Source organism: Xenopus laevis, chromosome 8L (genome assembly GCF_017654675.1).
Source record: "Xenopus laevis strain J_2021 chromosome 8L, Xenopus_laevis_v10.1, whole genome shotgun sequence".
Classification (NCBI taxonomy): domain Eukaryota; kingdom Metazoa; phylum Chordata; class Amphibia; order Anura; family Pipidae; genus Xenopus; species Xenopus laevis.
In genome coordinates, this window is record NC_054385.1 from 14,545,490 (window position 1) to 14,556,781 (window position 11,292).

Below are 11,292 nucleotides of genomic sequence, written 5' to 3' on the forward strand. Positions count from 1 at the left end.
CATGTTAGTAAAACACAAGCATAATAACAAACTTACATTTTCCCTATAGTGAGATGTCTGCGGATGAAGTGAACATCGGCTCAACTCATCCAGAAAACACAGCAGAAGACTTTCCACCGGCTGTGACGACGGAACCAGAGTAAGATACAGTACAACCTGCAACTGATGATACTATCAACATTTCATTTTCATTTGAAATAACAATGAGTTCAATTCTGTGTAATTCTTTTTCAGAGTTTTGCATTTGACCAACTGCACTCTGCAAGACTTCACCCAACGAGGTTTCCTAGGCGAGGGCGGATTTGGGAAGGTAATATTTAACTAAATCCATTATTAGGATGACTATTGGGCACATGCAAGAACACTGGCTAAACAGTTAGTTCTGTTACCTTGCAATGTTGGGAGCAAGATGGATTCTTGGAGCTCTCTGCAAGGGGTTTGGAGGTTCTGCATGTATCTTCCTGTGTTTCTTCAAAATTCCCTCAATATATTCTCTCATTCCAGGTTCTCCATGTGCAACACACGGCATCAAAAAGATCGTATGCCCTGAAGATCTTAGAAAAACAGAAGATCACCACCTTAAGGGATGTTGAAAGGTCAGTTTATGGGAATGATCAACTTGGCTGGTTGGCTTTATTACTTACCCATGTCCCTTTCAAACAGCTATAGCGCTCTGATATTACCCTGATAATGCAAGCAATGCCTAACTAGTTATGTGTCTTGGGACTTCCACTAACATCTCCCATTAGTACTATACTAAATAATCTAAGACAATAATGTGGCTCCTATGGGCAGAATGACACTTTCTCTACTGGCTTGTTTTGATAATGAATGCTTTTAATATTCAGGATTTTGGTCGAGAAACGGGTCGCTCTCACAGCAGCTGTCCACCCCTTCACCGTGGATCTACATGCCACCTTCCAGTCAGACCACCATCTCTTCTTCCTCATGGAGTATGTCGCTGGAGGCTGCTTAAGGACTCTCCTGGAGAGGGAACGTAAATTTGGACAACGGAGGACTACGTACGTAATAATGAACCTTTACCTAGTGTCATGTGGGCGCTATTTAAATATAATACCATTCATACAAACTAAACCATAAATAGCAGGCCACAACAACCACAGAACTGTGCTGCTACTCTTTGTTCCACCACATGTTTCGGATCACATGGACCCTTTCACAAGTGTGTCTTTCTCAAGTCACACACTTGAGAAAGGGTCCATGTGATCCGAAACATGTCATAGAATAAAAAGTAGCAGCACAGTTCTGTGGTTGTTGTGGCTTACTTCGTTTTGTAGGAATTGATCAATTTCTGGCCTTTACTGTGTGACCTGAGAGGGTGAGCCCACAGGATAAGGAACTCAAGGGACGTGCTGAGGAAAACTACACAAGTTTGAAAACCATAAATAGCATATGGATCTGGCTCCTTGTTTATCGAAGGAAGCAGCCATATTACACAAATGCAAGAGGCTTTATTTAGAAATACATAAGAAATTTTTAATAAGTTCGGAGCTGCATACACAACTTACCATTATAGTCAGTGGGTCTCTTAAATCACAGCGAGCCTGTAATATTTAGACTGAGATATCACCACCCTGTGCTACACTAACAAATAAATGGCTATGTATTCAATAACCTACTGATGGGAGTCATTTTCTCTTTGCAGGTTCTATGCTGCGTGCACAGTGCTGGCCATCTCCTATTTGCACGAAAATGGTATCATACACCGGTAAGTATAGATATATATCAATACTTTTTTTAAGTATATGAAAACATTTGCAATATAAAATATAAGAGAATATTACTGCTAAACTTTTAAGAAGCCACGATTAATGTCCCCTATAGAGCTTGCTCCACAAGAGCATGACAACTTCAGCCTTGTGCCTTTATATGGTCAAGAATCTCCTCAGTGACTTAAAGTTTAAAAAAGGTTGTTATTCACTATATAATCACTAATTATTTCCCCTTTTGTGTGCCAGTGAACTTGTACTTTTCTAACATTTGCCGTTGTATTAACAGAGATCTCAAGCCGGAAAACCTGCTCTTAGACAGCAACGGGTACATCAAACTGGCTGATTTCGGACTATGCAAAGACGGTAAGGTTTCTCATAAACTTACATGTCAAAAAAGGGTTGCGCTTCGTGTTATGTTTTTGAGACTCACTAAGTGACTGACATTTGTAGTTTCATATTATGAGAACGCAAGAGTGAAATTCACCTAAAGAGTTATGCTTTAGCAGATCAGATTAAAGGAGAAGGAAAGGTGAATTACTAGAGGGTGCCAATTGTTAGGCAATTGATTTGTATCACTTAATATTTAGTGAGAACATAGATCGGAGTTACCCTAGAATGTAATCTATAGAAAGACGTCTAATGTAATAAAAACCTTATATTTTTGCATCTCTCTAACCTGTTAGTCAGTTAGAAAGGGGGGCCACATGGGACCTAACTGTTCAGTTTGTTTGCTGATCATGCAGCTCAGGATGAAAAGAAAACAAACTGAACTGTTCCTTTCTTGTACTTTGAGTCTGAGCCGCTACTGATAAATAAGCCCCACTGGTTTCCAGTTTACTTACAGTTACTGTTTTTGCAGGAATTGGCTATGGGGACAGAACACGCAGCCTGACTGGAACCTATGACTACATGGCTCCCGAAGTCCTCTCCAGGCTGCCGTATTCAAGATCTGCAGATTGGTGGTCTCTGGGCATCGTGATCTTCGAGATGCTAGTCGGGGACGTAAGTACAAAGCTCAATAAGTGCACTGAATAGGTGAATGTACATTGGAAAAAACATCAAACATCAACTATTTTAGCTCCGTATGGCCATAGAGTAATCAGTTGTTTGTATTGCAGAATTGATCACGTGTGTAGGGAATATAAATATTTCACGATATACTCAAAGCTATCTTTATAAAAGCCCCTTAATGTATATATAGCAACAGGTTTTGTAGTCTTCTTGGTCAGTTACACCTGATTAGTTCTTTAATCTATAATAACAGATCTTTCTTATGTTTCACATTGCAGCTACCATGGATGAGACCATCTATTGGCGTCGTCTGCCCAAAGTTCCTGGCTGAGGATGCAGCTATTTTAATATCAGGGGTAAGTTACACAGCAAGTTAAGGGTGCATGGTGTGGTTTAACCAGTGATTCATGAATAGGTAGCACTATCCTATTTGTGCAGTCTAACAGTATTAAGCCTTTATAGCCATTAACTGGCACACAGCACTGCAACAAAGCTTATCTACTAATGTTTCTCTCTTTTTCTTTAGCTTTTACAGTTGGACCCATGGATGCGGCTGGGCTCCAGCGAGGAAGATGCAGGTGAACTAATGTTTCATCATTTCTTTCGAGTAAGTTACTTCAGTCAATTTTTGCTAGCTACAAAAATGAACTAAAGGTACAGATGGACAAAAGAATTAATAAAGAATGTTTAATATTGTCTATTAACCAGGGCATTGACTGGCTGGCTTTGGTACAGAGAAAATTGCAGCCCCCATTCATACCGGAGGATGTTGGACTTTCCGACGATGGACCCTGTTATGAACATCTACTTCTAACACCTCCCTCCGAGGGTTCCTTGGCAATAAGAAAAGAGATCGCCGATGCCTTTGGGAGCTTCGATTATTCCGCAATATAGAGCTGCGTGATCATCCTGCAACGCAAAAATCATTGCCATCACCCGCGTTGACAGAAGATTGGGGACACATGAAAAACGGCACATCAGGTCATCTTGCTTTCTGTTTCTCTTCCATCCAGAGCAATTAGCGGTACCCCTCCTCCTTCCACCATAGCTCCACCAGCGGTGCCCCATCTCCTTCTACCGTAGCTCCACCGGCGGTGCCCTCCCTTCCTACTAAAATATAGCATCATAAACAGGAGCGCACTTAAGCCACTCGGTAAACCCTGCATTCCTTTTCACTCCATCCCCCAAGTGTGCAGAAGCCGGGTCTGCAGGCTGCTGGGGCTCCAATGGAATGAAACGGAATGCAGCATTCACCGAGCTGCTTAACGGTGCTCATGTTTAAGCTGCCATATTGCTTACCGTAATTCCACCTGCGGTGCCTCCCTTTCCACCTAAAATATGGTTTCATGGGCAGATGCACCTAAGCCACTCGGTAGTCCCTGCATTCCATTTCACTCAATCCCTCAGTGTGCAGAAGCCGGGTCTGCAAGCTGTCTGGGCTGCCAGTTCTCCAATGGAATGGAATGGAATGCAGCATTCACCTAGCAGCTTAATGGCGCTCATGCGTATGCTGCCATATTGCTTTCTTTTTCTTTTCCTTCATTCCAATTCCACCAGTTGTCCCTCTTATATAGTATCATAAACTGGAGCACCATTTAGCCACTCGGTAGACTCTGCATTCCTTTCAACTCCATCCCTCAGTGTGCAAATGCCGGGGTGTGCAGGCTGCCTGGGTTCAATGGAATGGATTGGAATGCAGCATTCATCTAGCTGCTAAACGGTGCTCATGTTTACGTAGCCTTATTGCTTTTTGTTTCCCTTCCTGCCACTGTAATTCCACCAGCAGTCCCTCCCTTCCCATCTTAAATATGGTTTCATAGACAGAAGCCCCCTTAAGCCACATGGTAGACCCTTCATTTCTTTTCTCTCCATCCCTCAGACTGCAAAAGCCGGGTCTGCAGGCTGCAAGGGACCAAAGAAATGGAATGCAGAGTTCACCTAGCAGCCTAAAGGCGCTCATGTGTATGCTGCCATATTACCATCTGTTTCCCTTACCCTCTTTCTCTTGATTAAATATGGCAAATTGATCCTGGGAGCAAATCCGATTGCCGTTAAGGAGTCAGGAAGGAATTTTTCCCTCACAAAGGGTTTTTGCCTTCCTCTGGATCAAATAGCCCTATTTATCCTATAATAATTATTAATAAAGCTGTGCGTTTCACAGATTTAACCATCAGTCTGCGGAGTCTTTATTCTGGGTATAAAGCTAGAGGTAACTCATAAGAGGTGGGGAGGGTGATAATGAATGAAAAAACACTTAGGGGGTTAAAAAAAAACTTGGGAAAAAAAGTTGTTTTTTTTTACTATAAAATCTGAATTTTTAGTAAAAAAAACAAAGAATCAAAATTTTTCAGGATTTTTTATACCCGGATGGAAAAAGTCTGAATCCGAAAATCCGGCATCTCATATCTGACGAGGTTGTATATAAATCAATGCGAGAAGTCCAGAATATATCCTAATCTATGCAATAATCCCAAAATTTTGTGAATTCCGGGAAAAGGGGTGGGCATTCTCCCTGTGTGGGTAAATGGATGGGCGGGCTACCTGTGTGGGTAAAGAGGTGGGCGGGTTGCCTGTGTGGGTAATGGGGGGATGGGCTGCTTGTGTGGGTAAAGGGGTGGGTGGACTGCCTGTGTGGGTAAAAGGGAGGGTGGACTCCCTGTGTGGGTAAAAGGGAGGGTCAGTTCCCTGTGTGGGTAAAGGGGATGGTGGGCTCCCTGTGTGGGTAAAGAGAGGGTAGGACTGATTGCTACAAGTCTGTAGGATATAACAAGCCCCAGGGTAAACTGTGCCAAATTAATAGAATATGCTAGTGTTGTATCTAGTTTTCTGAAAAACTGAGTTTATTTATTAAAAGGAAATCAATGTTAGCAGAGCCACTACCAAATGCCATATGGCCTTCCTCTGTCTCCGCAACTCTTTTAGATTTGCCGCACACCACTTACTTCATGTTGCTCGGTGCAATCATATCCTAGGCCGCTTCCAAGCCCAACACGGCAACAGATTCCAATTAGGCAAGAAGCACACCAGTTCAGCTAGGCAATGCCTTTAGCACATTTATTTGCAGAAGAATTGAACGCACTCGGGGTCCATTCGGGGTCCAACCCCTCCCTCCCTTGCACCCGAGGAAGGGGTTGGACCCCGAAAGCTTGTGCGTTCAATACTTCTGCAAATAAATGTGCTGAAGGCATTGCCTAGCTGAACTTGTGTGCTTCTTCCCTTCCTCTGTCTCCTGCACAAACTGTTGGAAAACCTAGGGAGCCCTCCAGCCATCAATGGATCTCCACTGTCCTGAACAATCGATTTATCTCTATATATCAGCATGAGAGCTGTGAAGATGTTGAATTCTCTAGCTGAATCAGTGGTACAGGCTGATACATTAGATAGCTTTAAGAAGGGGTTGGATGGTGTTTAGCAAGTAATGGAATACAGGGTTATGGAAGCTACAAGGCAATCCAGGGACAACTTGATGGAATTGTGTCTCTTTTCAATCTATGTGACTATGTTACATAAAACACATTTGCTATAGTAAGTACATATCTAACATGTGACTTATGGTACATATACTGCAATCACTAATGCAGCCATTGAGGGAAGCTTAAACTGCCTTTTCCATTCAGTACCATGGACAGCACTCTGTGGCTGCAGCTCCTTTTGATTGACACACTGGTTGGTGGCACCAAGCTGTCACAGCAAAGAGCCAGTTCTATACAAATACAGATAAGATTTTTATGTCATTATTACTATTAGATATCCTTGTACCACTGATATAGGCTGGCTCTGTGGTCGGGCACGTATACGTATAGGTTTACCTAAGTATGCTTCCACCTTGCAACATCTTATCTTCCACATACTATTAGGTACCAAGATAAAACACCCTAAATATGAAAGCCTGGGCCCCGCTGAACAGTTTTATATCAAATATGTAAAGTTCTACCTAAGCATGTTGTTTTGTAAGGGCCCAAAATGAAGACACCCCATTTAAGCTATACTTACCTGAGAGTGTCCCAGGGAAATGTCTTCCTCTGTCTTCTGATCTCAATTCTATCCCTTCTGCTTTATCCTTCTCTTTTCTTCTGCTTCTTACTGGCATATTTCTGATAAAGACAAATGTATGAAAATTATTAATTACAAAAACGAAATCAGGGTTTTTTTGGGACTACTTGAGCTTTCCAAATCTACTATAATTTATGTGCAATCCCACTTTTGTTGAAAGATATAGACTAAAAAAATAAAATTTCCTATAGAAATCCGTGGCGGAGGGTGGGGAGGGTTTTTAAAAACAAGTTAATAGGCACCCCAAAAACCATGCCGCCCTAGGCACAGGCCCTCGGGGGCCTATATATAAAAACAGCCCTGCACATATACATCAAGAAGAATATAACGACTACATGTAAAAAATATTTTTTTCATGAATTGTTTTCCCAGTGGGACACAATAATCTATAAACAGAAAACCTGGAAAGAAGTGTTAAATATAAAGATACAATATCTTAACCCCTAAACAACCTCTAAAGAAAACACCATATCTGGATTTTGGTCATTTCTTTGGGCTTTGGCAGCAAATACATGTGTATTCAATTTACATGTTTAGAAATACCATTAACCTTGTCTGTCAGTACAGGTATGGGATCTGTGATCCGGAAACCTGCTATCCAGAAAGTTCCCAATTATAGAAAGTCTGTCTCCCATTCAAATAATCCAATTTTTAAAAAAATAATTTTCTATTTCTCTGTAATAGTAAAAAAGTACATTGTACTTGACCCCAACTAAGATATAATTAATCCTTATTGAACCTTCTGTTGGGTTCATTTAATGTTTACATGATTTTCTAGCAGACGTAAGGTATGAAGATCCAAATTTTGGAAAGATCTGTTGTCCAGAAAACCCCAGGTACTGAGCATTTTGGATAACAGGTCCCATATCTGTATTACATTTCTTTAATCCTGTTAGAAAGTCATTTTAAAAAGTGCTGCAAAACTTGTTGGTAGTACAGTATATGAATAAATAATAAGCTTTGGTTAAACAGCATGTCAGTGACATTAATAATTACAGCTTTTTTCTCATTCGATTAAATAAACAGCAACGGGTTGCCCTGGTTTTTGTGTTTGTAGCCAAGAAGTGTCATATAATGAGCTTACTATATGAGTACTATATGAGTGAACAACAAAAAGCCACAAACAAACTCACAACCGAGAAATTCCAGAATTCTCTTACCTGGGGTTTTCCAGATAACGGATCTTTCTGTAATTCGGATCTTCATACCTTGTCTACGAGAAAATCATGTAAACCATTAAATAAACCCAATAGGCTGGTTTTGCTTCCAATAAGGATTAATTATGTCTGAATTTGGATAAAGTATATGCTACTGTTTTATTATTACAGAGAAAAGGGAAATCATTTTTAAAAATGATCATTTGGAGTCTATGGGAGACATCACTTCTGTAATTTGGAGCTTTCGGGATAATGGTTTTCCGGATAACGGAAACAGATGCATTAGTCCAATGTATATCAATGAGCTGCTGTGTATCAGTGGGGTGTCGTCCTTCAATAGGGTCACATGAAATCTGTCACATCGGTGCACTACCAGGTCAATAAATGGGTTGAATGTCTTTCATTGTTCTCTGCAAAACTACAGAATGAAACCCACCTGCCCTGACACTTTACGTTCCCCTTCTCTCCTCTTTATATAAAAAGCCCCCAGTGTTCTCGTAAGGTGTCACAAAGCCGTACCTTTTCCCCAATTCATCTACAGATTGGATGCAGATCCTTCCCATAGTTGCAAACTGTAGAGCATCCAAAGGCAGCCAGTGTAACTGTCCATCTGACGCAGAAATGAGCTTCTACCTGTACATACAGGTATAGGATCTGTTATCCGGAAACCCATTATCCAGAAAGCTCAGAATTACGGGAAGACCATCTCCCGTAGACTCCATTTTATACAAATAATCCAATTTTTTTAATTTCCCTTTACCTCTGTAATAAAAAAAAACCAGTTCCTTGTACTTGATCTAAACTCAGATATAATTAATCCTCAGTGGAAACAAAACCAACCTACTGGATTAATTTACTGCTTCAATTATTATTAATTATAGAATTACGGTATGAAGATCCAAATTACAGAAAGATCCATTGTCCAGAAAGCCCCACGTTGCAAGCATTCTGGATAACAGGTTCCATACCCGTATATCTTTCACACTAGGTTTCATGTGCAGGAGACAGTTGATATGGAACATACCATTTAACAGAAAAACGTGGCCTCTCAGGCCAGACACAAGCAGCGCAGTTACACTTTCTATTAAACAGACAAGTAATCCCCATCCACGCTATTATTCACACAGCTGCTCCGTGACGGATTTCTCCAAGGGCGGGAATATGGTTTCATATAAAACCTACAGGGATTTGGCCTGCGCCACTGCTACTATTTCTGCTGTGCAAGTGTGGAGGAATTTCACCTTAATGCCGCAGGCAAACGCTCGGAGAGAAACGACACCGAGCTTTATTCCCGACAGTACCAGGAAAGGAAGATTTGAATAACACAGATCTTCACCTTCAAGTTAACTTTTAATATGTTATAGAATGGCTAATTTTAATCAACTTTTTAAATGGACTTCATTTTTTCTTTTTGAGAATTATTTACCTTCTCTTGTGACTCTTTCCAGCTTTCACATAGGGGGTCACTGACACCATCTAAAAACAAATGCTCTGTAAGGCTGCACATTAATTGTTATTTGCTACTTTGTATTGGTCAGCTTTCTATTCTCTACCTCTCCTATTTATATTCCAGTCTCTTCTTCAAATTAATGCATGGTTGCTAGGGTCATTTGGTCCCTAGTAACTAGATTGCTGAAATTGCAAACTGGAGAGCTTCTGGATAAAAAGCTGCAGGTTTTGTGGAGTAAAAACCCAGATAAACATGTTTACCCCCTCAAACCATATATTATGGAAAGTGCACATTCTGCCGAATCTTAAATGGGTACCCCCCTGCCTTTGTGCTCCAAACTACTGAGTCGCAAGGCTTTCCCTAAATTTCCTTACCCCTGAGACCACCTTGCCTTACTATACACATTATCCCACAGTTACAGTCCCTACAGCCTACTATTACTATACACACTATCCTCCCTGTCCTACAGTTACACTCCCTTCATCTAAGACCATCTTGTCTTACTGAACACACTATCCCAGTTACTAGGGATGCACCGAATCCACTTTTTTGGATTCGGCCGAACCCCTGAATTCTTCACAAAGGATTCGGCCGAATACCGAACCGAATCCGAACCCTAATTTGCATATGCAAATTAGGGGTGGGAAGGGGAAAACATTTTTTACTTCCTTGTTTTCTGACAAAAAATCACGCAATTTCCCTCCCTGCCCCTAATTTACATATGCAAATTAGGATTCGGATTCGGTTCGGCCGGGCAGAAGGATTCGGCCGAATCCAAATCCTGCTGAAAAAGGCCGAATCCTGGCCGAATCCCGAACCGAATCCTGGATTCGGTGCATCCCTACCAGTTACACTCCCTTCCCCTGAGACCATCATTCCTTACTATACACACTGTCCCACATACAATCTCTTCCCATCATGCATCTTTCCTTTCTATACACACAATCCCAGTTACACTCTCTTTCCCTGAGATCATCTTGCTATTAATATACACACTACCCCCTACTACAGTCCCAACCCCTAAGAAAATCGTGCCTTAATATAAACATTATCCCCCAGTTACAGTCCCAACCGGAGGAAAAAAGTATAATAATAAAGTGAAATATCTGATGACGTTTAGTGCCTCTCTCTGTACAGGCTATAAGCAAATGTAGGGGCTGTTTCTGCTGAACTATGCTTAGTAGAAGGGAAAACCAATGGTGACAGTTTTATTATATCTCTCTATACGAGTTAGAAGCAAATATGAGGCTGTTTCTACAAAATTTATGGTTTCTCTCTGTATGGGATATAAGCAAACACCGAGGGTTGTTCCTGCTGAATGCTGCTTAGTACAAGGGAATATCTATGCTGGTATAGCTTTATGCTATCTTTCTATATGGGCTATGAATAAACCTAGGAGGCTGCTCCTTCTGAATTACAATGAGTAAAGGAGAATATCTATTATGACATTTAGCGTATCTGTGTGTACAGGCTGTGATCAAACCTAGGGGTCTGTTCCTACTGAACTATATAAATGTATATATGAATGTATAATGTTCATATATAATAATGTAGCATAGTTTCCCATTACACTTGATAGAAGCACAGGGTGTGGAACTTGTTCCCAGTGTCGGAGTGGCCCGGCGGGACACCGTTAAAAAAACAGACCCCCTTTTTTTTTTCATTTGGCGCTGGGCAGAGCCGTCAGCGCATGTGCGCCATCTTGCGCATGTGAATGGTGATGTGTGTGCATGAGCATCTCATACGTGTGCGCAAGAGGTTCATCAGAGTAGTGCAGCAGGGGGGCCCTGGACAGCAGTCCCGGTGGGCCCCGGGCCCCCAAGTCTGACCCTGCTTGTTCCTGCTAGAATTCTGCAGTTTCTGTATTGGGAGAAAAGTGGGAGCGCAT

General features: G+C 41.4%; 1 protein-coding gene and 1 long non-coding RNA gene across 3 annotated transcripts; one reads left to right on the forward strand and one right to left on the reverse strand.

Moving 5' to 3' along the window:
* Positions 1-371: 371 nt before the first annotated feature.
* On the forward strand, positions 372-4,917 carry LOC121397124 (serine/threonine-protein kinase N2-like). 2 transcript variants are annotated; one of them, XM_041573283.1, is made up of 8 exons: positions 372-596; positions 849-1,022; positions 1,667-1,729; positions 2,020-2,096; positions 2,593-2,735; positions 3,023-3,100; positions 3,271-3,351; positions 3,453-4,917. In XM_041573283.1, the coding sequence occupies exons 2-8, from the start codon at positions 949-951 to the stop codon at positions 3,636-3,638; spliced, it is 702 nt and encodes a 233-aa protein (XP_041429217.1). In that variant the 5' UTR covers positions 372-596; positions 849-948; the 3' UTR covers positions 3,639-4,917. The 2 variants fall into 2 exon arrangements, with proteins under 2 accessions (XP_041429217.1, XP_041429216.1); XM_041573282.1 differs by lacking the exon at positions 372-596 and having other exon boundaries at positions 639-1,022.
* LOC121397129 lies at positions 1,301-8,576 on the reverse strand. The gene is made up of 4 exons (XR_005963481.1): positions 8,474-8,576; positions 6,738-6,838; positions 3,505-3,653; positions 1,301-2,723 (listed from the first exon to the last, which is right to left on the reverse strand). It is a non-coding gene; the product is annotated as an uncharacterized LOC121397129 (long non-coding RNA).
* Between the last annotated feature and the right edge of the window lie 2,716 nt (positions 8,577-11,292).